The following is a 27,859-nucleotide window of genomic DNA, read 5'->3' on the forward strand; positions in this document are numbered from 1 at the left end:
AAGGAAGGAAGGAAGGAAGGAAGGAGGGAAGGAAGGAAGGAAGGAAATCTCCAAGGTGTATAAAATTTAAAATGCAAGGTTAGAGCAGTATTATATATTATACGTTACTGTCAAATAAATGACATCTTCACTTCTTAAATAAATATTGCCACTTTTTTCAAAAGAAAAAAAATCTCATGAAATTTACCACACTTCTCAATATGCAGTAATCTTAAAAGATCCCCAAATTGTCATTGCTACTTTACCATGTCATTCAAAAATCTAATTAGCTTTAATCCCTCATTCTGAAGCTGAAAGGTCTAGCCATTCAGAAAAAAATAAAGTTTGATCCCTACCTTCCTTTTTATATAAATATATTTATATTACCAATTAAAGAAATAAACATTAAAAGGTATAAAACACTATAAAATATAAACTTTTATAATTTTGAGGTTAAGAATACCAACAAAACCTTGAGGCTGTGACATGATACTAGAAATCATTCAGGTATCTATCAAACAAGGGAATGAGTAGTAAATTGTGTTCTGTTTTTACAATGGAATACTATATAGCAAAGAAAATGAATTAACTATACCTATATACAATATACTTTAAAATACATAATTTCTCTCTAAAAAAGTTACACCAAAGAATAGTTTTAATAAAATTCAGAAACAGAAAACACTAAATTATAGAATTTAGTTATTACATATAGATGGTAAAGAAGAAAATGAAGTGAATGCAATAAAATCTAGCTGTTGTGTTAACGATAAAGAGAGGAAGGTTACCATTTTATTTGCAAGGGGTATGTGTATAAGTATTCTATTTATTAAACTGGGTAGTGAATGCATTGTAGTTTATGTTACAATTATCTCTAAATTAATGCTTTATATACACTTTTTCATGTGTTTATTAATACAATATTAATGCAGTCTGTAAGATGATAAGCATTGTGCACATTATGCTTCTATTTGTATTAAAGGGAGAGTGTGGTGTGTTAAAAACGTCTGTGCTTATACATGGATTGAGTTTTTTGAAGGACAACCAGTAAGTTGGAAACAGTGGTTATATTGGGGGGAAAGACATAAATAAGACAGAAACTGTTCTCTTTGTGTTCAGGCAAAATACTACCCGACTGAGGGCTCCCTATCCGTTCATTCTCACTTGAAGAACTGTTTTTCAGTCATTTGGTAGAAGGGCTAAGCTTTTGAAAATACTGTTTTCCTTCTTTTGTTAAATCAGCAAAATGTCAGGTTATGTCTGCTTTTTCTCCGCTATGTAAATTCCACAGATTGGCTGATGCAAAAATATTTGAAGTCTGGTCTATAGAAGTTTTCAATTAGCTACTTTGAAATGCAGCATTCGGTCTTAACAAAGTTTCAGTACATAAATTTTTGTTATACATTGTAGCACTAAAGACAGCAAATTGACCTAAGAGCACAAAAAGATGAATTAGCCAAATGAATTAGATGAACTACTGTTTGTTCATTTTTAATTGTAGTCAAATTACATTTCTTAATTTATTAGGGGAAAATGATAGGATAACAAAAAGCAAAATGTTAAAAATTAAAACTGTTATTCCGCTAAACATGTACAGCTAGTCGTAAACTGGACAAAATCATTTATGTGTGTGTTTGTTGTTAGAGAATACATTTATAAATGCAAGGACAGTATTATAAATATGTTTTCTTTGCTTTGGAGAAGATAACCCAGTTCTCTCTTACTTAGCTGCAACTGCTGTATTGCTTCTCATCCCTGCTTTGAGAGGTCAGGGAAATCTGCAAGTGTCTTCTGAAATCCGAAATCTGTTCTAAGCTTGTTTTTATAAGACCAACACACAATAAGTAAAGATGAGTGAGTCTCTCCTTGTGGTCATGAACTTTTGTAGCAATACTGAAACCGCCTTTGTAAAATTATGGCTGTGAAAGAAATCAGACCTAACTGACTCCATCTTGCTTCTAACCTTAAAGCTGTCCTTGTTCATTCCTGAGCATGGGCCAAACTAACTTTGGGAAGGAATTCAGTTCATGGTTTGACTCTGAAACAAAATTGATAATAGCCCTTTCCCCAAATGACCCCCTTCTTACCTGAGGATAAGTCTGCCTTTGCAGGACTAACAAATTAGCTACAAGGTTAGAAATTACAGTTCAGGGGTCTTGCTGCCTCTGGCTCTAAGTGTCTGAACCTCCCCAGATTGCTCCTGGGGAATAACATCACTATTGTAAAACCTAACATCAGTTCTTGAGATATTTTGCAGACCCTGCTGCACTGGATGGATCAGCTGATATCACCCAGATGGGTAATCAGGCTCAACCAGTTATGCCATCCCACTGGGAAACAGAAACCAGCAAGAAAAACTCACTTCGCCCCCTGTGATTCTCCAACCTGACCGATCAGCACTCCCCACTTCCCAAGCCCCTAGCCACCAAATTATCTTTAAAAACTCTGATCCCTGAATGCTTGGTGAGACTGATTTGAGTAATAATAAAAAACTCTGGTCTCCCATACAACCAGCTCCGCAATTCCCCGTTGTAATTCCCGTCTTGATAAATCAGCTGTCTAGGCAGCAGGCAAGGTGAACTCATTGGGTGGTTATAATTCTCTATTGGGAAGTTTAAATCATTTGAAAATATTGTGCCTCAAAGAGGTGCCAGCAAAAAAATGAAAGTGATTCTGTATATCTTAAGGTGATGTTTCAGCATTTCAGTATGTAGTAAGAATTTGAAAACTTTCTTTACCTGTGATCCCTATAGCTGTATTGTCCCTGGGAATGCAATGTGATATAGAGAATATTCTGCAGCAATCTTTCATGAGATTTCTTTATCACTTGGTAAGGTATGAGGATTCCAACTGGCTTATTTTGAAAAATCGTAATATCAAAAGAATTCTGGTCTTGACGGAAAAAAAGGCCAGAGTTTTACTGCTGGTTTACGCTGTGTAATCATGGTATTAAAAGAAAGAGAAACCTTAGACAAAAAAACAGAATAATTTTATGGAGTTTATTTGAACAAGGAAAATTTATGAATCAGGCAGCACTCAGACTGAGAAGTTGAGAGAGCTCCAGTCTGCAATATGGGCAGTGAATACAGAATATAGATAAAACAGGAAAGTAAAGTACAGAAATAGCTTGACTGGTTATAGCTAGGCATCTGCCTTATTTGGATATGGTCTGAGCAGTTGATCAGGTTTCAATTTCTTCACTTACTAAGGAAGATCGAATAGCACTCAAAGTACAAAGACGGGCTTGGGCAAAATTTAACAATGGGCAAGTCATTTAGTTGGCTCTGCTTTTATTTCCTCATTTGTTAAATGGTTGTTTTTTTTGTTTTTGTTTTTTTCTTAACAAAAAACAAAAATAGGTCTGTTGTAAGAGTCTAATATAATGCTTGTTATGATGTCATTTAAATCGTAAGGTCAAATACAGATATAGGGTGGTGATTTTGGTATTTGGTAAGGATATGCTGTAATGTTTTCTAGATAGTATATACTGTATTTACTCTAAAAGATGGTGACTCACCAGGAAAAATAATCTATAGAATTTTTGTATAATATGCCTCTATCGTTGTTTAGGTAAGCAATCTACAGATAGGCTGAATTCTGGTCTTCTGTTTTGCCTAAATATTTCCTTTCTTTGTTTTAGTTGCTGATTATTGGAGGTTCTTTTGGTCTTCGTGAGTTTTCTCAAATCCGATATGATGCTGTGAAGAGTAAAGTAAGAAATATAATTCGAGTTCAATATGTGTCTGTCTATATGTGTGTTCTGATTTAGGAGAATCGTATACTCAGCAGACTAAGCAGTCTAAGTTTGTCTCGCTTTTCAATGCTAAGATATCTTTGTTTTTTTTTTTTTATTCTTTTTATTATTCTTTAACATGAGTGATCACATGGAAGTGAATCATGAAATATAACTAATTTAGTAATCTTTCTTTTTTTTTTCTTGCCACTGGGCCTCACCCTGTCACCCAGACTGGAGTGCAGTGGCTGATCCTGTTCATTGCAGCCTCCGCCTCTCAGGCTCAAGCAGTTCTCTTTTCTCAGCCCCCTGAGTAGCTGGGATTACAGGTGCTCACCACCACCGCCCAGTTAATTTTTGTATTTTTAGTACAGATGGGGTTCTGCCATGTTGGCCAGGGTAGTCTTGAACTTCTGACCTCAAATAATCCACCTACCTTGGCCTCCCAAAGTGCTGGGATTACAGGCATGAGCCACTGCACCCAGCCTAGTAATCTTCCTTCTTCATTAGAAAATTCACAATATTGTTACCATTCTCCTACAACATATGATTTAGTGTAGCTGTTTTTAGGATTTAGAAAGGATTAAAAAGCATAGGTCAATAATTTTACTTTATTTGTCTAATTATATTTCATATTCATATCAGTAATTGTATAAAGAATATTGATATGTATCTTTAATAACTTAGTAAAAGAAAGCAAAACTATTTTTCACTATAAAGACACTTATTTTTATAGTGTCTACTTCGTAGTAGGACTATATTAGTTTATACACACACACATATATACATACACACAAACACACACACACACACAGATGATCCTTGACTTATAATGGGGTTATATCCTGCTAAACTCATTGTAAACTGAAAATATCATAAGTAAAAAATGCATTTAATATCCTGATTAAATGCATTGTAAAGTGAAAGAACCATAGGTTGAATCATTGCAAGTTGGGGACTGTCTATAGACTATTGTCTTCATTTTACAGGTGACGAAACTGAGGGGATCTATACATTAACTATAGTGGGTTTTTACATGAAAAAAACTGAAGAAAAAAAAGAAAGCCTAACTAAGTTGGCTAAGGTCACATGGCTACTTAGGGGTAAAGCTAGGATTCTCACTCTCTGTGATTACAGGGTTATTGTGAAATCAGGACAGGTGTTACATGAGAACTCTGTTTTTTTTTTTTTTATTCAGAAGCATATAGCTTTTGTTTGTGGCACAGATCTGATATTTGTAGGTTTTTTTTTTTTTTTTCCGAGTAATCTATGTATTTTATTAGCAGGCCTCAGTAATATTGATAGAAAAGTAGAGTATAAAGTCCTATTCAGTTTTCTCACTTAAGTTTATGGTTTTAGAGAAACCAACATCAGCCAGTTTTAAAGACAGTAGGTATTAGGGTAAATATTAAATTTTAAAAGAATGTGTAGTTTCTATGAAGGAATATAACAATTTTTAGTTAATGAACAATTTTAGTTAATTTTCAGTTAACAACTTTCAATGTAACTGTGTTAAAAGATTTCAGTTAGCATCCCAATTACTTTATCAAGGAATGTTTTTGTCTTTCCCTTTAAGATGAAAATTATGGTAGCATGATACTTCAAAGGGAGAAAATATATATTTGAAAAATAACTGAATAGTGGTCATCTATTAATATTTTGTAGATGCTACAAGTAAAGTATTCAGAAACTAGTACTTATAAAGTTTATAACTGAGGCTGGAAGACAGTTAATAAAAAAAATGTACCCAGACATGTAATATAACAATGCCAGTAAAATGCCATTACTAGAACTTCAAGAGGGGTGTATAGTTTTAAGTGGGAAAAGGAGATTCAGAGAAGGTTTTCCAAAGGCATTAGCCTTCAAATTAGGCTTTAAGAATGAGTAGGAATTAGCTAAATGATAGAAATGACTTATGTTCTATAAGGTAGAGGGAGTATTGGGCATATGGTTAGTGTTTCATTTTAGAAATAGCTCTTTGGCAGTGGAGTACAGGTGGATGGGTATTGGGGCAGGAAGGTAGAAGAGAAAATGTTGCTTAGGTTGGAAGTAAAGAGACCTGTTAGGATTCTCGGACAGTAGCATAGATGAACAATGATGGAACTGGAAGTAAAATATTTGCCATGATGATAAAGAGAAATGAATGAGTTTCAGCAATAATTTTAGTGGCAAACTGATAGTATTTGATGACTAGTGTATGTAATATAAAAATATGATTAAATCTAGGGTGACTCAAGGTTGTGGTTTTGAGGACTGGGTAAATGGTGGTACTAATAACCCAATGTATTAGTTTGTTTTCATGTGCTAATAAAGACCTACTCAAGACTGGGTAATTTATAAAGAAAAGAGATTTAATTGACTCACAGTTTCACAGGGCTGGGGAGGCCTCAGGAAACTTACAATCATGGCAGAAGGGGAAGCCAACATGACCTTCACATGGTGTCAGGAGAGAGAAGCGAGAGCCTAATGAAGGGGAAAGTCCTTTGTAAAACAATTAGATCTCATGAGAACTTATTATCACAAGATTATAAGTTGGGGGAAACTTATTGGGAGAAATTGCCCCCATGATTCAATTACTTCCCACTGGGTCCTTCCCATGACACATGGGGATTATTGGAACTACAATTCAAGATGAGATTTGAGTGGGGACACAGCCAAACCATATCACCCAGTTAAGGAGAACAGGGGAGGTTAAGGTACCAGGTGAGGTTTAGGAAATGGAGTCACAGTAAATGGAACAAGGTTAGGTAAGGTCAAGAGAATGAGGCTGATTGAAGTTGAGAGGACAAGGTCAGTTGAAGTCAAGGGAATGAGGTTAAAAGAATGAGGATGGTTAAGGTCTGTTGGAGGAAGATGAGAGGACATGGTTGAGGTGAGAAGGATCAGAAGACAAGGCCTATGAGATTTAGAGGTTGAGGTTGGTTGATGTTGAAAAGTCAAACTTAGGTTATCAAGAGTCAGGTGAGGTTGGGTTCCAGTTAGGTAGAGAGAGTCAGGTGAGGTTGAGTTCCAGTTAGGTAGAGAGGATGAAGTAATGTTGAGAGAAGTTAAGAGGTTAAGTTTTGTCCTTGAGGATTGAAAGGATAAGATTGGTTGAAGCTGATAGTAGTTGAATGGGTTGAGAGATTGAGGTTAGGGTCATCAAGAGGGCAAATTACTGAGGTCAAGGGGATTGAGACTGTGGTCTAAAGGAAGAAGTTGGATCAAAAGAGGTTGGATTCAGTTGAGAAGTTTGGAGAAGGATGTAGAAAAGACAGTATGAATTTGGGGTGACCAACCATCATTGTTTGCCTGATACTGTCCTGATTTTTGTACTGAAAGCTTGCCATCCCAGGAAAGAAAACATCTTGCCTTTCAGTATGGATGTGCAAAGTTCAGAGGAAAGTACAAGATCCGTAAGGTGGCCTAAAAAAGTAAGAGCTGGAAACAACAGCTTTCAATTTTTAGAAAAAGATATGGCGTAGTTTATCTGCTGTTCCTAGTGGCTGTTGCTGGGTTGTTTTTTTTTTCTTATGATTGCTGATACTAACAACCAAGGATTCACAGTAATGGATCATACATTGCTATATCACACCAAGTGATGTGATTTAAGTGTGCAATATAAGTATATTGCAATTGTGAGCAGTAAGTCTTTGACTTTGCCTACATGTTGTGCTATGTACCAGATGGTGTTTAATTTTTAACATTATGAATATTGTCAACATGTTTTCTAAGATTAGATAATGAAAATGAGAACAATTATAATACCAGTGCCAGTATGATTCAGACATCACTGAAAAAGAAAGCTAAATGACTCTGTTATTTTGTGACATATGGAAGGACACATACAACTGGATTAAGGAGTTAAATAACCAAAACAGAGCATATCGCACCATACACAAACAAGAAATTGAGATTGGGCATGGTGGAGACACGATGTGAAAACAGATGTGAAGACTGAATCTCACAGGTCCAAGATGAGACGCACAAGCACTTATATAAATCAATCATAAGTTTACTCATCTCCCCAAAATATCTCAGCCTAAAATAGAGCTTCTGAGTTAGCTAGCTTGTGTATACTATACCAATAAGAACATGCATTATTATATTGTTCTCTTGACTGCCCTGTGAAACTGACTAAAGTGACATTTTTCTGATTCAGAGGTTAGAACTACTAAAATATCTTATGGGTGAACAAAAGGGGGACTGGTATGAGGTCTGTTGACTTCCTATACTATAATGTTAAATTTTACCAAGGATCATGCTTTCTATAGTGTATCAATGCTAAACTGAAAAATGGCACCAAGAAATGTCCACCTCAGCTCTTAGCTACCTGATTTAGAAAAAATTGAGTTTCAAATTATCTTCTGGGGCCAGGCATAGTGGTTCACATGTGTTAATCCCAGCGCTTTGGGAGGCTGAGGTGGGTGGATCACTTGAGCCCAGGAGTTCAAGACCAGCCTGGGCAATATGGCAAAACCTCATCTCTAAAAAACTGCAAAAACTTAGCCAAGTATGGTGGTGCATGCCTGCAGTACCAGGTGCTTGGATGCTGATCTGGGAGGATTGATGTAGCTCAGGAGTTTGAGGCTGCAGTGAGCTGTGATTGTGCCATTGCACTCCAGTCTGTCTCCCTTTAGACCTTTTAATATTTGCTTTGTATATTTGGTTCTCTGGTGTTGGGTGCATATATATTTACTATTATTATATTTTCTTGCTGAATTGACTCTTTCATTATTATATGATTTCCTTCTTTGTCTCTTTTTAGTTTTTGATTTAATGTCTATTTTATCTGATATAAGTGTGGCTACTTCTGTTCTTTTTTGGTTTTCATTTCCATGGGTTATCTTTTTCTATTCCTTTACTTTCAGTCTGTGTGTATCCTTATAGATGAGGTAAGTTTCTTATAGGCAGCATACACTTACTTGTGTGTTATATTTTAATTCAGTGAGCCACTGTATGTTTTTTAGCTGGAGACTATAGTCCATTTACATTCAGTGTTTTTACTCATATAAGGCCTTACTACTGCCATTTTGTTGCTTGTTTTTTAGTTATATAACTCTTTGCTTCCTTTTTTCTTTTCTTTTAATGGATTAAGTGATTTTTATCTGTTAGTATATATTAATTTGTTGCTTTTTATTTTTAGTGTATTATGAATTTTTGCTTTGCAGTTACCATAAGTCTTACAGAAACATCGTATAGTTATAACAACTTGTTTGAAATGGATACCAACTAAACTTTGATTATAGAAAAAGGAAAAACCAAAATAAAAACCTATACCCATTAACTCTCTTTTCCCTACATTTTGAATTTTTGATGTCACAATTTACTTTTTTTTTTTTTTTTTTTTTTTTTTGAGACAGAGTCTTGCTGTCATTCAGGCTGGAGTGCAGTGGTGCAATCTCAGAACTGCAACCTCCACCACCCGGGTTCAAGCAGTTCTCCTGCCTCAGACTCCCGAGTAGCTGGGACTACAAGTGCACACCACCATACCCAGCTAATTTTTGTAATTTTAGTAGAGTTGGGGTTTCACCATGTTGGCCAGGCTGGCCTCGAACTCCTGACCTCAAGTGATACACTTGCCTTGGCCTCCCAGGGTGCTGGGATTACCGACGTGAACCACTGTACCTGGCCACTATTTACATTTTTATATTGCCAATCTCTTAGCAAATTGTTGCAATTATTATTTTTAATAGTTTTGTCTTCTTACTGAAGATAAAAGTGGTTTAAACATCATGATTGTAGTATTAGTGTATCATGCAGTGTTCTAATCTTTTAGTTTGAAGAATTCTCTTTTTATTTCTTTTGGGACAGGTCTAGTAGCAATAAGTTCCCTCTGCTTTTGTTTGGCAGTCTTTCATCTCTCCATTTCTGAAGGATAATTTGCTGGTACAGTATTTTTGGTTGTTGCAATATTTTAATTTGTTTGTTTTCCTCAGTACTCTAAATATATTGTCTTAATCTCTTCTGGCCTATAAAGTTTCTGCTAAGAAGTCTGCTGCCAAGTAAGCATATGGATGTCCCTTATATCATTTACTTCACTTCTCTTATTGCTTTTAGCATCTTATCTTTGACTTTTGTCTTTGAGATTTTGATTATAATATGTTTTTGGGGCATTATTTTGGGTTGAATCTGATTGGTGACATTTTACCTTGCTTTACCCAGATATTTATATATTCAGGTTTAGAAAGTTTTCTGTAATTATTTCTTTGAATAAGCTTTCTGTTCCTTTTTCTTAGTTCCCACTTTAACTCCAATAATCTGAATGTTTGCTGTTTTTATGTTGTTCTGTAGATCCTGTAAGCTGTTTATTACTTTCATTCTTTTTCCTTTTTTCTCCTCTTACTGTATATTTTCAAATAGTTCCTCTTTAAGCTCATTGATCATTTCATCTGTTTGCTGAATTTTTCTGTTGATGTTTTTATAGTGCATTTTTTGTTTCATTCATTGTATTTTTCAGCTCTAGGATTTCTGTTTGATTTTTTAAAAATTATTTCAATCTCTCTGCTAAATTTCTAAATGGTTCTCTGTGTTTTCTTGTAGTTTATTAAACTTCCTTGAAACAGCTATTTTCAGTTCTTTGAAAGATTACACATCTCCATCATTTTAGGTTGGTCTCCAGTGCCTTATTTTGTCCTTTTGATGATGCCATGTTTTCCTGAATGTTTCAGATACTTGAGGAAATGTAACAATGTGTGTGCATTGAGAGCCTCTGTATTTATCTTAGTCTGTGCAGTCTGCTTTTGTTTGTGCCTGTCCTTCTTCAGAGGATTTTCCAGGGATTCTAAGCACACTGACTGTTGTCTTCCCTGAGCCTGTGACCACTTGAGCTGCCTCAGCACTAGAGAGTACTCAAAGCCCAGGCTTGCCATGAGTCTTATAAGGGCTCCAAGGTTGATGTGGCTTTTTGGCCCAAATGGATCTGTGGAAGATTGAAGGTAGGTACTGGGGCTTTGTAGGAATGCTGACCAGGTACTTGAGTCCACAAGACTGTCTCTGTGCCCCAGACAAGCATGCCTCCCAACAGGTCTCTACATAGGCAGATGGGTTCTTGACTGTAGCAAAAGGAGCTGGAGCTGAGACTGGATGCCTTTTGGATCTGCTGTGGGAGGCTGATGAGCCCCTCTCATTGTCTTGGATGAGCATGTGTCACTTGGCAGGTCACTGCATCATTGGGGTAGTTCCTCAACTTCCACAGGAGGGGCTGAAGCTGAGACTAAGCTGCCTCAGGCATTGGCTCAGGTGGATGTGCATCTCTCAGCAGGTCCCTATACAGACAGGTTAGTTCCCCAACTATGACAGGAGAGGCTGGAGCTCAGACTGGGCCCTCTTGGGATCTGCTGTGGCCTGGAGGCTAGAGAGCTAGATCTTATTGGCTCAAGAGGGGCACTTGTCTCCCTGGAGGATTCTGCATAGACAGGATTGTTTCTCAACTACAGCAAGAGGGGCTGCAGCTGAGGCTGGGCCCCCTCAGGATCTGCTATGACAGGAGGTTGGCAAGCCCATTGGGGAGGCCTGTACTCTTGGGCTGCCAGATATGGTTGAATCTTCCTTTGTGTGAACAGCTCTGAGCTGAGACCTCCAGCTGAAGGCTGGAGCAGAGCCACAGGGCCACTTTCAGATTCACTGTCAAGACTAGTATCAGCAGGCAGATAAGCCTTTCTGCTAAGTCACTAGCATGTGCAATTCCTTCTGGATCTCTTGGCAGCTGGTTTTGGTTGTAGACTGAAGGCCAAATGGGGCTGTAGCCAAGCCCCTTGAAGAACTGGGCTCTTTTCAGGCTTGAACGCAAGCTTAGTGGATCATCCACCTAGGTGTGAATGCATTCAAAACGACCTTTCTGGGTTTTTGACTCCATCAGGGTTTGACAACCTCCTACCTGAATTCTGAGGTTCCTGCAGTGAAACTTTTTACTGTGGATGGGTGCAGGATTCTTGTTACCGTGAGGGGATATGAGCAGGTTACCTTCTATTCTGCTATCTTGGTGACATCCTGAACATTCCATTCTTGTATACTTTTCTCTTGTACATGTACAAAAAAGGAATTGCTAGATTATAGGGTGTTGTATCATACTTCAGTTTTATTTGATAATTCTAAACTGTTTTTCAGAGTGACTGTATCCATCTATACTGTTACCAGCAATTTATTGTTAAGGTTCCAAATATTTTGTATTGTCAGTTTCATTTTGTTTTGTTTTTTAAAATTATTTTGGTTGGTGTGTTATGAATTGCTATCTAATTATGGGGTGAATTTAAATTTTCCATGGTGACTGATGAAGTTAATCACTTTTGTTATGTCTGTTGGCTATTTTTATATTCCATTTTGTATATTCATTTTTGTATTTTGTCTATTGAAGCCTCTTGCTCATTTTGTCCACTGGATTGTTGGTTTTTTTCCTACTATTTTTTAGGAGTTTTTTTTTTTTTTTTTCTTTTTTAATGCATTCCAGATTATAAACCTTTTAGTCTTTACTTTCTTAATGGTATCTTTTGATGAACAAATTATCTTATGTTTAATAAAGTTGGCCATGGTGGCACCCACCTGTAGTCCCAGCTACTCAGTAGGCTGAGGCAGAAGAATCACTTGAACCTGGGAAGCAGAGGTTGCAGTGAGCTGAGATCACACCACTGCACTCCAGGCTGGTGACAGAGCGAGACTTTGTCTCAAAAAAAAAAAAAAAAAGTTTAATACAGTATATTTTATTCCTCTTTTACTTTATGATTACTTTTTCTTTTAAGAAACGTTTTCCCTACGCCAAAGTAGAAATATATTTCTATGTGAATTGCTAAAAGTTTTGACTTTGCCTTTTATATTTGGGTCTACATTCTATCTAGGATTGATTTTTTTTTCTTTCCTTTTTTGTATGTGGTATGAGGAATATATTTTCTAATCTATTACTAGATAAGAAATTGTGCAAGCGTCATATACTGACAATAGCATTTTTTCCTTACGGTTCTTCTGTGCTGAATTTGTCATAAATCAAATGTTCGTATAAGTTTTTAAATCTGCTTCAGGATTTTCTGTTCTGTTGCATTAGTTTGTTTTCAAATTACTTTGTGATTTCCAAGTTAACTTTGCATTTTTGGAATAAATTCAACTTGATCATAGTATGCTATCTTTTTGGTATGTTGCTGAATTCTTTTTGCACTATTTTTAATAACTCTGCATTTGTGTTCACATATGAAACTGGCTTGCTATTTTTCTTTATTTTCTTTTGAAATTTGATATCAGGGTTATGCTTGCCACGTAACTCATACAGAGTATTTGTTACATTGGCATTATTTTTTCCTTAAGAGAATTCACTGGTAAAGCCATCTGACCCTGGAGTTTTCTTTGTGTGAGGTTATTAGTTACAGATTTAACTCTTTATAGATTGTAAAACTATTCAAGTTATCTGTTCTTCCTTTCTCAGTTTTGGAAAGTTGTATTTTTCTGTGAATCTGTCCATTTTATCTAGTTTTTGAATTAATGGCATAAAGTTATTAATATATTATCTCTTTATTGCCTATAGAATTTGTGCTGTTGACCTTTTCATCTGAATACTCTTTGTGACTTCTCTTTTTTCTCTTAATCAATTTCACTTTGATTAAAAATATTTTTGTTTTGTTGTGCTTGCTTCTTACCGTTTTCTTTCAGTCTGAGGACTCATTGCTATGTAGTGAGTAATTCTTTGCTATTTTTATTTAATTATTTCCCTCCTTCTCCTTTCTTTATTTTCTAATTCTGGAACTCCTACTAGCTATGTGTCAACTTTTAGATCAAGCTTTTGTGGTATGCTTTTTTTCATTCATCTCGTCTTTATCTATGCATTATTCCAGTGGAATCCTCTGGTTATGCTTCTATTTTACTTATTTGATCTTTGCTTTTTTGTAGTTGTTGTTTATTAATTTCAGCCACCACACTCTTCCTTCTTGAAGTCTTTGCCACATACAGAAAAACTTTTTAAAAAAAATTTTTGTGTTTGTATTTTTTATTTATTTTTTATTATACTTCAAGTTTTGGGGTACATGTGCAGATTGTGCAGGATTGTTACGTAGGTATACACATGCCATGGTGGTTTGCTGCATCCATCCCCCTGTCACCTACATTAGGTATTTCTCCTAATGTCATCCTTCCCCAATCTCCCCACCCCCTACTATCCCTCTCTTAGCCCTCCCACCCACCAACAGGCCCCAGTGTGTGATGTTCCCCTCCCTGTGTCCTTGTGTTCTCATTGTTCAGCACCTACTTATGAGTGAGAATGTGTGGTACTTGGTCAGAAAAACTTTTTATATAGGTAATAGAGCATTAGCTCCTATCTACCTCTATGTATTTTTTTTTTTTTTTAAGATGTCTACTTCTGGCCCATGGAAGGTATTCCTTTTTGTTTTCAAGTGCAGCATTATATTAGTATTTTTTATGTTATTTCTGCATAATGTAATTTAGGTTGGTGGTTAATACTGTGAAGTCTGGAGGCAGAGAACCAATGCTCAAAGCCAAGCTCTGCCTCTTTGATATGTTATTCAAACCCCCTGTGTCCCATATTCCTTACTTATGATAATACCAATAAAAAATAATACATATCTCATGGATTTTGTGAGGATGAAACAAGGCAATAGAAATCAAAATGCCTGTCATATAACAAGTAATCAGTAGATATTAACTCTTGTTAGTTGAGTAATGGTGGTAGTAGTACATAAGTTATCATTATGTGATCAGAGTAGATGGCAGAGATTTTGCTGTGTGTTTATATTTGGCCATACTAAAGTTGAAAATTGAGTCCAATGGACTTAGATAACCTATGACTTTTGTTTTCCTTTTCTACAGCTTGATCCTGAGTTCGAAAAAAGACTGAGAGCGAATAAAATTACTTTAGAATCAGAATATGAGGTATGGTATGTTAATATAGTCTCTGTCTTATAATAATCAGTTACTGGTTTTATCTGCCTTAAAAGTATTAATAGTACAGAAAGAAATTATCTTGAATATATGGTATTTGATAAACTATATAGCCATTTGAAAAGAAAATAAAGATGGATCCATACTTAATATACTAAAAATAAATAAATTCCAGATGGATCAAGAATTTAAAAGTAAAAAAACAAAATGTCTAAAGTACTAGGAGAAAATAAATGGAGAATTTTATTTGTTGTCTTAAATCAAAAAAGCCTATTTAAATGTGGCATAAAACCCAGAAGCCCTAAAAGTAAAGATTAAGAGGTTCATACATACAAATTCAAAAGTTCAGACTGAAAAAATGTATATAAAGTCACAAGTTACATGAGAAATCCTAAAAATATAGTTTAATCTTATCATGGCACATTAAATTACTTAAATATGAAGACTGTCTCCAAATCAATGTGAAAAAGTTCAGCAATTCATTTGTTCAGTAAGAACATGGGAAACCATAGCATGTAAAACTGTTGGACAAAAGGAAATAAGTATCATTCTTAAACATATAAAGAGATGCTCAACTTATCATAGTAGGAATGTCAAAGTGTAATGAGGTATCATTTTTCATCCATCTGATAGCAAAAATTAAAATAGCACACTGTATTATGAGATGTGATGACGGAGGATGTTCTTCATCTCTTAGAGTTTGTAATTTAGTTTTTTTTTTTTTTTTTTGTACGAGACGGAGTTTCACTCTTGTTACCCAGGCTGGAGTGCAATGGCGCGATCTCGGCTCACTGCAACCTCTGCCTCCTGGGTTCAGGCAATTCTCCTGCCTCAGCCTCCTGAGTAGCTGGGATTACAGGCACGCACCACCATGCCCAGCTAATTTTTTGTATTTTTGGTAGAGACGGGGTTTCACCATGTTGACCAGGATGGTCTCGATCTCTTGACTTCGTGATCCACCCGCCTCGGCCTCCCAAAGTGCTGGGATAACAGGCTTGAGCCACCGCGCCTGGCCAGAGTTTGTAATTTTTTTTTACTGGATTATATTTTCCTGTTTCTTTGAATGTCTTGTCATTTTGTATTGAAGGGTAGTCATTGGATAATACACTGAAGAAAGTTCTGAAGAATATTGATTTTTATTTTACTAGACAATTTAATTGTTGGCTAGTCACCTTGAACTTCGTTTTGTGTTACATTTGTAAGGAAGTATCTGTTGAAAGGCTGCTGTCTTTCCTTGGCCCTTCTCCCTTTTGGGATTCAATCTCCAAACTGTCTCTCCAGAGAATCTTGTCAAGGCTTGGCTTTAAGCTTTGTTGTGGTGAGTCTAAAGAAAGTCTTATTCTCAGGCTGGGCGCAGTGGCTCACACCTGTAATCCCAACACTTTGGGTGTCTGAGGCTGGTGGATCATCTGAGGTCAGGAGTTCAAGACCAGCCTGGCCAACATGGCAAAACCCCCATCTCTACTAAAAATACCGAGCTACTCAGGAGGCTGAGGCAGGAGAATTGCTTGAACCTGGAAGGCAGAGAGGTTGCAGTAAGCTGAGGTCACACCATGGCACTCCAGCCTGGGCGACAAGAGCAAAACTCCGTCTCAAAAAAAAAGAAAAAGTCTTAGGCATAATTTTTCCTCCCAAAGAACAGCCTTTTTGGTGTCTTAGGTGGATGTCAAGGTAGCAACAAAGTGTTAAAAGAGAGGTCTCCACTCTGGCAGGCCTGAAAACTCCATATTCTTGACACTGTTTTTTCTTAACATTTCTTGACGCTGTTCTACACTCAGGCCTATTCCAGTTGGCTCTGAAGTATTAAGTCTTGGGTGGTTTTTCTGAGCACATTTACACAGCCCATTCTTTAGCCACTGTGCATGTTTTGTAGAATTCTACAAGGACTCTCCTTTACCAAAGATCTCTAAAGACTAGACCACTTTTACATGAACTTGTTTTTTCAGAATTATCTTAAATTCTGTTAAGGATATATATCTTATGTTATCTGAATAATGGCCATTATTCTTTATTAAAACCTTTAAATAACTAGATCATTTCATAACTATATTTGAAAATACTTTAAATTCTTCTTGTATGCTAAACTAGTTGAATTTTGTTCCTTCATGTATATATTTAATACAGACTCCTGGTAAAACTGTAAATGAACTTTCATTCACTACTTTCCAATTGATTAAAAAAAAAAATCGTTTAACTTGCTACCTGTAGTTATACAAGTGCTATACCTGTAGTGATGCTATGGAGAGTTTGTCTGGGAGTAGATTTTCCTTCTAGTTCTCCTAAGACCTATAGAATTTGAGAGCTGAAGAAACCATGCAGACAATTTGGTCCAACCTTTTCATTATTACCTAATGAGACAGTTAATGCCCAGGTGGCTTAAATCACTTTCCAAAGATTATATAGCTAGTTAGTAAGAGAGTAATGCTTAGTATCCAAGTGTCAAGGTAAATTTATGCCATTTTCCCTGTCTCTGGCTATAAGTTATCCTGTGTTTTCTTAGCCTTTTTTTTTTTTTATTTTTTCTGTCTTACTCCATTATTCCAGAACAACTAGAACAGCAGATATGTAAAAGTTCACGTCAGAGTGGTGGTCAGTAGGAGAAAGGTGAAGAAACATTTATGTTCTCCTCTTTTATTTCCACCTTTATTTTTGTGCTTGAGAAGTGCTTCAGACTAAATGAAAGTAGGATAATCCATAATGTAGTTGCAACTAGTTTCAGTTGCCCAAAGGTGTTTTACGTATGGTAGCTGTAGGAAAAGTCTTTTCATTCTTAAGCCCAGGCATAAGACAAATTATCTTGGTCTCTTTTCTTTTTTGTAGAAGACTTTAGGATCTCCACCTTTGTTCTTTTCTTCTCGTTTTCTGCCATTACCCCAATAACCCTTTCAGTCACGGTTGTGCTGGATCAGCCTTTAGATTTGTACTTTTGTTTTCCCAGCTTCGTCCTTTTCCTTGTGCTCTCAAAAACAAGGCCTGTAGACTCTTTGTCTATGTTAGTAGTTTTATGGTTAAGGTGGTGTAAGATAGGCATTAACATCAATAACAAACAAGAAAAGTTCTAAATCTTATGATGACATTTCATCAGTGAATATGATTGTAGTTGATTATTTGCTACAGTTGTAATTGAGGACCTATCAGATACTTTCCACTCATTTATCCATTCAGTCAGTTGTGTCCTAATCAAAGCCACAGGGCTCTTACACTAATATTTATACTTTAATTTTTTGTGGTTCTATAGAAAATAAAAGACTCCACTTTTGATGAATGGAAGAATATTCGAGGACCCAGGCCTTGGGAAGATCCTGACCTCCTCCAAGGAAGAAACCCAGAAAGCCTTAAGACTAAGAGAACTTGACTATGCTGATTCTTTTTTCCTTTTTTTTTTTTTTTTTTTAAAAAAAAAATGTTATAAACTGGACTTCCTAATACATACCACTATAAAGTGGAAAGGAAATTCCAAGCCCATGGAAATTTGGATGTGGGTAATTTGATGACAGATAATCTTAATAAAAGTCAAGTACAGGTTTTTATACTTCTCAGCTATTCCATCTGCAGATGAAAGTAACAATGTTTCAGCAGCATCACTTACAAAAAGTAAAAAAGAAAAAAGAAAAAAAAAAGTAACAATGCTGGCCACATATATTTTACACCTTGAAATTAAAAAATGTGAATACTGCTCCTAAGAGAGTTGTGTATTCTACTCTCCAGCTACCCACATATTCCTTTTGCAGTAGCCACTAGGGCATCATTTTGATATTTCATTCTGATTTCTAATGAGGACAGTAGATCTAGATCCAAATTCTCACAGTAAAATCAAGCATTAATTTTCTTTTATTAGGGAAGGAAAAATGATCACAATCTGATAAGAGTCTTAAATTTCTTTGTAATACCTCATATAGTATGATAATCAGCTTCCAAAGCATCACCTGATAATTACACTGATACCATTAACATGTCAAGGAAATTATATTATTTCTGATTGTCAAAAATTATGAAGTAGTATATGATTATAAGCAGATAAGACAAATTTCAGTAAATCCATAGATGACTATAGTTTCAGAAATACTAAGATATGCTTTATACCTTAGCATAATTTGTATGCAAAATGACCCTCTAGTGTTGTTTTGTTTTGTGTTTTAACTTGGGATTTGCAATGATCTGATCCCTGGGCAAAAGGATAGAATTGAGGAAAGTTTGGTTTTTTTGAACTAATTTTCTCCTTTTTATCCCTGTCTTTATCAGCTTCTACCTTGTGGTTTTATGCTGAGTTCTAGCTGCCTAAAGTCTCCATTGAAACCCTTTATAATTACCATAAAATTATAAATCCACTCCACCTTTCTGCTCCTAGTCAAAATTTGTTGTCTTTTCAGCAGGTTGGTTTTAAAAAAAAGTAAATTAAGTTGATTATCTAGTGATGATAATTTGTGATAGAAATGATTCAGAAGATAGTTATCAGGGGGAGCAATTGGATTTCATAGGGAAAAAAAAAGGCTCTACTTATTATTCACTCATTAAACAAGTAACAAAAAAGGATCAGTGATTTAAACATAAAACATAAAAGTATAAAACTTTTAGGAAAAAGCCGTAGGAGAAAGGTTTCAACTAAATAGTTCTTGATGAATTGCTCTTACCAAAGAATATTCATAAAAGAAAAACTTGACAAATTAATCTCATCAATATTACAAACTTTTGCTTGCCAAAGGCCCTGTTAAAGAATGAAAAATGTAGAAATTGAGAGAAAATACATGTAAACCACATATCTGGCCAAAAACTCACATCTAGAATAAAGAACTCTGTAAACTCAGTTTAAAAAAATTCAATTAGAAAATGGGCAAAAAATAGACATTTCATGGTAGAGGATATACTGATGGCAAATAAGCTCTGAAAAGAATGTTTGACATCACTATGAAAGAAATGCAATTTTAGATTACATTGAGATCACTACACATCTATTAGAATACCTAAAAAAAATTAGTGATAGTATGAAATGCTGGCAAGGATGTGGGGAAATGAAATCTGTCACACATTGGCAGTATCACGTAAAATGGTACCACCAGCCCAGAAAATTGGCAAATTTTTTTTTGTTTATTTCTTTGGCAATTTCTTTAAAAGCATAAAGGACTTCTGTTTTACAGTTTGACATGTAAAAAGCTTGAAAATTTTAATCCCCATCATAACAAAGAAAAAAGCTGAACAACTAAAAATCAACTCTTTGATCTGTCAGAGAACTGAAGTCACAGGACAAACCACCACCCTGAAAACTGGAGACAGGCAGGTGCAGAAAATCATAGTTTACCTGGAAGAGAACCTGCCCAGAAACTGCCACTGGAGCCAGCATTGGGTAGGACTATCTAAAGGTAATTGAATAATTGCTGGAGGCTGATCATGGACTAAATTTGAAAGAAAATCTCTTAAGAGGAGGCCAAGCCTTGTGTGGATTGGGGAAAAGACACTTGTGAGTTTTACCTCTAAGAGTCCCTCTGGGTTTTCACAGTGTCAGAGAAAGATTTCCTTGTGCTTCTAGCAGGCGTAGGTGAAAGTAACCATTCTAAAATATGCCCAGAGAATTCTGTTTTCTTTAATGTAAGCCTGGCCCCAAAGTAAACTCTTGTTAGAACCTAATTGCATTGGGTTTTACCAGTGTCTAACCAACTGGAGGAAGGCAAATAACCCCAGCCTCCAACCTTCCTGTTTCACCTAAATGGGGGTCAGGAGAGGTGAAGGAAAACTTCAAAGTACTTGTGAATGTCCAGCCTGGGGACCTAGGCTTACTAAAATGTCTAATCGGAGGACTTACAGATTGCTGCCCACCACATATATTACCACCACATCTCTAAAGGTCTATTCACTCGAGTCCCTTTTACCCAGTACATCATGTCCAACATTCAACAAAAATGAAAAATGAAAAGCACAGTTTGAACAGACAAAGCAAGCATCAGAATCAGACTCAGATATGGCAGGGATGTTACAGTGATCACACTGGGAATTTAAAATATGATGAATATGATTAGAGCTCTGGTGGAAAAAGCATACAATGTGCAAGAACAAATGAGCAATAAAAGCAAAGAAGTGGAAGAATTAAAAGGAAATTCTGGCATTAAAAAACTAACAAACCTTTAATGAGGTCATCAACAGTGGACAGAACTGAAGAAAGGGTGAGAAAAGTACATATAGTATGATAACACTAATCAATAGAAAGTTGAATAGTTGTATTCACCTCGGACAAATCAGACTTCAGAGCACTGAAAATCATGGAAGAAGAGGGTCATTACATAATGATAAAGGGGGCCCATCCTCTCCAAGAAGACATAAAAATTCTTAAAATATATAAACTGAACAAAGCAAAATACTGGTAGAATTACAAATATATGAGGAATATATGAATAGACTTACAGAGATTTAATCCTTGTAACAACTGACAAAACAAGTAGGTAGAAAATCATTGAGGACGTAGTTGAAATAAAGAGCACCATCAATCAATCACCTGTATCTAATTGAAAATCTATAGTGCACTTCCACAACAACAGAAGAGGCATTCTTCTCAAGTTCAAACAACATTCATCAAGACAGACAACCATGTAACACACCTCAACAAATTTCAAAGGATGACAATCATACAAAGTAAGCCCTCAGACTATCATGGAATTAAACTAGAAATCAATGACAGAACGATAGCTAGAAAATTCCATAGTACTCGTAGATTAAACAACATTCTTCTAAATAACACAGGTGTAATGAAATTTAAAGAAATTAAAAATATTTTGCACTAAATGAAATAGAAAATACAACTTACCAAATTTGTTGAATGCAGCAAAAGAGGTGCTTTGAAGGAATTTTATAGAATTGAATGTATTTAATAGAAAAAAATATATATATTAGAGATGATAGGGTATTGCTCTGTTGCATAGGCTTGAGTAGGGTGCCACAGTCATAGCTCACTGTAGCCTCAAACTTTTTGGCTCAAGCAATCCTGCCTCAGCCTCCCGAGTTGGGACTTTAGGCACATGCCACCATGGGTCTGGCTAATTTAAAAAAAATTTTCTATTGCAATGAACAATCCAAAAATGAAATTAAGAAAAAATTCAATCTACAAAAACATCAAAATAAAAAATATTTAGAAGTAAACTTTTAAAATGAAGTACAAAACATACACTCTGAAAATGTAAAACAATGCGGAAAGAAATAGGGCCTACATCAATGTAAAGTCATCCCATGCTTATGGATCACAAGTCATATTAAGATGTCAGTATTCTCCAAATAGATATGAGATTCAATGTAATCCCTACCAAAATTACAATGTTCACCTTTTCAGAAATGGAAAAGCCAATCCTCAAATTCTATGGGAATTCAAAGGACCCAGTCAGTATATTCAAAACCGTCTTGATAAAGAACAAATTCAGAGGACTAACACGTGCTGGTTTCAAAACTAAATACAAAGCTATAGTAATCAAAAGTTATATAATGCCAGGCAGGCATGGCAGTGCATATCTGTAGTCCCAGCTACTGACTCAGCAGGCTGAGGTGGGAGGATCGCATGGGCCCAGTAGTTCGAGGCTAGCCTGGGCAACATAGCAGAACCCTGTCTCAAAACAAAACAAAAATAACCATACTGCAACTTTGAACTTTTGTCCTCACCAAACAAACAGAATAATGTTTCAAACTGATAAACATCATGATAAACATAAAGATAAATGGATTATAATTGAGAATCTAAAAATAAGCTCTCATATTTACAGTCAATGGATTTTACACAGAATGGCAAAACAATTCAATGGAAGAAAAAATAATCTTTTCAACACATGGTACCTGGTTATCCACATGGAAAAGAATGAAGTTAGACCCCCACACCTTACACCATTTACAAAAATTCTGATGGAATAAATTCCTGAATGTAAGGGCTTAAAGTATAAAACTCTCAGAAGACAACATAGATCTAAATCTTCATGACCTTAGATTTGGTAATGGTTTCATAGATATGACACTGAAAACGCAAGTAATGAAAGGAGAAGATTGATAAATTGTACTTCAGGAACATTTAAAACTTCTGTGCTTCAAAATATACTATTGAGAAGTGAAACAACCCAGTTAGGAGCAAACGTACGTAAAATAAGAGGATGATATTAAGTCTCAACTCATCTGGTGTAGTGGGGATTTAATATCTTTTCCACAGTGTTGTTCAGTGCATTAAATGTAAATAATCAAACGTGGTGCTTAGCACACAGGAATTGCTCAATATATGGTAGCTATAAGTTGGTGTAAATTGTGGTTTTTGCCATAATGTATGTTGTCATATATAAAAGATACTCCAGTTTATGACTGAGCACAATTTATTTAATGTTCTTTGCCAACTATAAGCTGTTTTGAATTTTTTCCATATACAATTAGTACTCTAGTAATTATATTTTCTATTTAGTATTAATACCTACAATAAAATCTTAAATATCACATTCTTGGGTCAAAGAATATAGACGTTTTAAAGGATTTTATTGCCCTCAAGAAATTGTATGTATTCATATTTGTAACATATCCTAAAAACTCTTCAATATTTGTTGTAATTTTCTTTGTTCCTTATTTGATACATTTTTTTTTTTTTTTTAAGATGAGGTTTCACCATGTTGGTCACGCTGGTCGGCTGGACTTGAACTCCTGACCTCAGGTGATCTGACCGCCTGGCCTCCAAAGTGTTTGAATTACAAGTGTGAGCCACCACGCCCGGCCTATTTGATACCTTTTTAAGAGTATGTTATTTTCTCTTTTTCTTCTCTTTCCCCTCCTTCCCTCCCTCCCCTCCTTCCTTCCTTCCTTTTTTTTATATTTTGAGACAGAGTCCTGCTTTATTATCCAGGCAGGAATGCAGTGGCACAATCTCGACAGCAACCTCTAGCTCCCGAGTTCACACATTCTTTTGCCTCAGCCTCCCGAGTAGCTGGGATTACAGGAATGTGCTACCATGCCTGGCTAATTTTTGTATTTTTAGTAGAGACAACGTTTTTCTGTGTTGCCCAGGCTGGTCTTGAACTCCTGGCCTCAAGTGATCCACCCACCTTAGCCTCCTAAAGTGCTAGGATTATAGGCATGAGCCACCACACCCAGCCTGTTATTTTTATTTTTAATCTGAATTACTTTGATCAAACAATTTTATATAAATTGGAAGAAATGTAGGTTAATGTGCTTTGAATACATTTATATTAGAGTGTATCCTTATTTTTCATATTCAAGGAATCCTTTAAGCTCTACAAACATTTTTCCAAGTGGCCCTGTAATGCAATTTTTTTGCGGTCTTGCGTGTGTTTTTCTGTTATATTTTCTTCATAGTCAATTAGTGGTAAAATTTTGCCAAATTTTGAAAATTCTAGAACACTTTATTAATTTTCCTAATTTTATTTGACTTGCTAAGATTTTGTATGTAGAAAATCATAGCATCAGCCACAATTACAATCTTGTATACTTCTTCCTATATTTATGCCATTTATTTAATTTTTTTGCCTCAGTAAAATCTTAAAATCTGCAATATAATGTTGAGAACTAGCAGAGCAGTCAGCAGTCTGGATTTTTCCTTCCTAGGCCTTAATGTAAATGCTACATCTGTTTCATCATTGTGATATGCTGTTTTCTGATAAATGCTCTATGAAATTAGGGATTTTTTTTTCCTATTACTGAATTTTATAATACTGTAACCAGAAAGAAATGTTGAGTTTTGTGAGATACATTTTGAGCATTAAACCTATATGATACTGTGGACTTTCTCCTTTATTCTAAGAACTACTTTAAAATGTTGCTTATTATTGAACTATCTTTAACCTTCTGTCACAAACCTAATTTGGTTTTAAAATATAAGTTTTTTTTTTTTTTTTTTTTTTTTTTTTTTTTTTTGGAGACAGAGTTTCGCTCTTGTTACCCAGGCTGGAGTGCAATGGCGCGATCTCGGCTCACCGCAACCTCCGCCTCCCGGGTTCAAGCAATTCTCCTGCCTCAGCCTCCTGAGTAGCTGGGACTACAGGCACGCGCCACCATGCCCAGCTAATGTTTTTGTATTTTTAGGAGAGACGGGGTTTCACCGTGTTGACCAGGATGGTCTCGATCTCTTGACCTCGTGATCCACCCGCCTCGGCCTCCCAAAGTGCTGGGATTACAGGCTTGAGCCACCGCGCCCGGCCTTAAGTTTTTTTTTCAATGCTACTTTCTATATGGTGTTTAAGATTTTTGCGTCAATATTCTTAGACTGGCATACATGGTCCCTGCTCTGTCACAACCTTATTGATAATATTTGTCAGGTGTTGATTTCAGGTTTCTGTTGTTATATATTTTTAACTATGGTTTTCCATATATCTTTTCCACAATTTTATCTCAGATAACTTTAAAAATTAGGGATTTTCTGCTCATTGAAGATGTGAGGAAACTTGTCAGTAGTGACTGCTATAAGATAAGTTTGTAGCCTCTTCTCATTCCATCTAGCTTTCTCCATGAAATGCTAATACAAACAATAGAGACCCAGGAACAGGAACAACAACAAAACTCTAAATGTTGTGTCACTCCTTAGCTGGAATCTTAAGGAACAGAATATCTATTTGTTGAAATACATGTAAGTTGATCCTTGAACAACACAGGTTTGAACTGTGTGGGTCCACTTATGTGTGGATTTTTTTCAGTAAACTACTAAAAATGCAAAATTATCCAGGTGTAGTGGCACATCCCTGTAATCCCAGCTCCTAGGGAGGCTGAGGCACAGGAATTGCTTGAACCCAGGAGGTAGAGGTTGCAGTGAGCCAACATTATACCACTGTACTCCAGCCTGGGCAATAAAGCAGGACTCTGTCTTAAAAGAAGAGAAAAATAACATATTCTTAAAAATGTATCAAATAAGGAATAAAGACAAAATTACAACAAATATTGAGTCTTTAGGATACGTTGCAAATATGAATACATATGCCACTAATCATCTCCACCTGAGCAGTTCCTCTCCAGTAAATTAAAGTTGCAGTAAAAAGTGATGTCTCACAGTTCTCACGTATTTTTTCATCATGTTTAGTGCAGTACCATAAACCTTGAATAACACTATAGGACCCATACGAAGTGCCACTAATGGGGCTCAACATGCTCCAAGAAGCAGATAAAAGTCATGACATTGGAAGAAAAAGTTGAACTGCTTGATATGTACCATAGATTGAGATCTGCAGCTGCGGCTGCCCACAATTTCAAGATACATGACTCCAGCATAAGGACCTTTGTTAAAAAAAAAACGGTGAAGCCGTCACTGCAGCTATGTCAGTAGATGTGAAAATCTTGCACTTTTTGCAAACTATCTTTTTATCTCATTTTGAAAATGCAGCTTTTATATGGGTGCAGGGTTGCTATAAGAAAGGCATATCTACAGACTAATAGGAGTCAAGAGAAAGTGAAGTCATTAAATGACAAAGCAAAAGGAAGGTGAAGAATCTAAAGCTGAAGAAGTTCATGCCAGCAAAGGATGGTCTGATAATTTTATAAAGACGTTTGGCTTAAAATAAAAAACGAAAACAGTCACTCATAAGTATGGAAGTACATTGGGATTTTCTTTATTTGCAGCTGGACTGACCTAATCATACTACAGCAGAGGTAGAGGTATGACAAATAGTGCTCCAACCCTACTGGTCAGTTTCATAAGAGGCATCAGCATAGGACTGGGTGTATTGTGGAGTATAAAGGGTAGAACTGAGTGTTGGCAGGGCAGTTGGGAAACTAGGAGTTTACCTAGATGTAGCCAAGTTGCCTCCTTCTGGACTTCATTTTCTCTAACTGTACAATAGAAGGTGGGGTAGTAAACACCTACAGGAGTGGTATTAGGATATGGTAAGACTGTAAGCACAAGGGCAGGGAATGTTTCTTTTAAACGTTCTGCCTCATTTCTTCTGTCTTCTCTCTCTACCACAACAGCAAAGCTGAGCTGACTTGATGTGGAAGGTATTTTTCTTGGTCTTCCCAAGATCCTGGTAACGTATTAACATATCAGTTTAAGATGTGGATATCTTTTGTCTTTGAATGACCATGGGAGCATTTAAATTTACAATGCAGTTAATTGGTTTTCTACCACTGTCTTTGAGTTCCCCACCCTAAAAAAATTTACTCCAAAACAAAGTATTAGTAATCAATGCAACATTTACTGATAATTTCATAGGGAAGGGAGGAGACAGTTTATACTGTACCACACAACAAGTCACTCAAGAAACCCCCTTATCGGGCTGGTTGCAGTGGCTCACACCTGTAATCCAGCACTTTGGGAGGCTGAGGTGGGTGGATCACTTGAGGTCAGGAGGTCAAGACCAGCCTGGTCAACACAGTGAAATCCCATCTCTACTAAAAATACAAATTAGTGCTCACGCCTGTAATCCCAGCACTTTGGGAGGCCGAGGTAGGTGGATCGCCTGAGATCTAGTCTGGCCAACATGGTGAAACCCTATCTCTATAAAAATGCAAAAATTATCCAGGCATGGTGGTAGCCGAGTGCCTGTAATCCCAGCTACTCTGGAGGCAGAGGCAGGAGAATGAGTTGGACTCGGAGACGGAGGTTGCAGTGAGCTGAGATCATGCCATTGCACACCAGCCTGGGTGACAAGAGCGAGACTTCGTCTAAAAAGAAAAAAATTAGTCGGGTTTGGTGGTGGGTGCTTGTAATCCCAGCTGCTAGGGAGGCTGAGGCAGGAGAATTGCTTGAACCTAGGAGGCAGAGGCTGCAGTGAGCTGAGATTGCACCACTGCACCCCAGCCTGGAGGACAGAGTGAGCTCTGTCTAAAAAAAAAGATAAAAAATGTTCTTATCAAAATGTCACACCTAAAATAATATTTTAATAACATTGCTCAGGAGTCTATTCAGTTAGTAGCAATAAATTCTGTGTGGGTGGAAGGATCTATCTAAATGATCTTGTATGTCTTTTTTCTGCAAACATCAAAGTTCAGTGGAAAACCTTGCAAACTGGTAGCCCTGAATTAGACTCTGGACTTTGTCACTTACAAACTGTGTAATCTTACACAAGTTACATAACCTCTTTGAGTTCTAATTGCCTCATCTGCAAACTATCAACTAACCCAGGTGAGGTATGCATGGAACTCAATGAAGAGAGAGGAAAGAAAAGATAATAAAGGAGAAGTTATTGATCAGTACAGAAAAATAGTATGCTTACAGATGATAGATTGTTCTACAGGCATTGCTTCATATAATACAAACGTTAAAAAACGTTTTTCTGGTATGTTTTCTGCCTTTTGAAACTTAAACAATGTTTAGCTTACTGGAATCATTACTGGAATAATGAGAGT

At 36.2% G+C, this 27,859-nt stretch overlaps 1 protein-coding gene across 9 annotated transcripts in view; it reads left to right on the forward strand.

Moving 5' to 3' along the window:
- The window catches only part of LOC116528511 (cytochrome c oxidase assembly protein COX16 homolog, mitochondrial), a 26,389-nt gene extending 8,137 nt beyond the window's left edge, over nt 1–18,252 (forward strand). For 4 of the 9 annotated variants that reach the window (XM_032245752.1, XM_032245748.1, XM_032245751.1 and 1 more), the window contains exons 2-4: nt 3,620–3,691; nt 14,498–14,560; nt 17,808–18,252. In XM_032245752.1, coding sequence (XP_032101643.1) covers nt 3,620–3,691; nt 14,498–14,560; nt 17,808–17,924 — 252 coding nt within the window. In that variant the 3' untranslated portion in view covers nt 17,925–18,252. Of the gene's footprint in view, nt 1–2,236; nt 2,279–3,619; nt 3,692–14,497; nt 14,561–17,807 lie in introns of those variants that run through there. The other 5 variants (XM_032245753.1, XM_032245756.1, XM_032245757.1 and 2 more) reach the window with 2 other exon arrangements.
- Nucleotides 18,253–27,859: the final 9,607 nt, after the last annotated feature.

Source organism: Sapajus apella, unplaced genomic scaffold (genome assembly GCF_009761245.1).
Source record: "Sapajus apella isolate SASKATOON/1434 unplaced genomic scaffold, GSC_monkey_1.0 scaffold59, whole genome shotgun sequence".
NCBI lineage: Eukaryota > Metazoa > Chordata > Mammalia > Primates > Cebidae > Sapajus > Sapajus apella.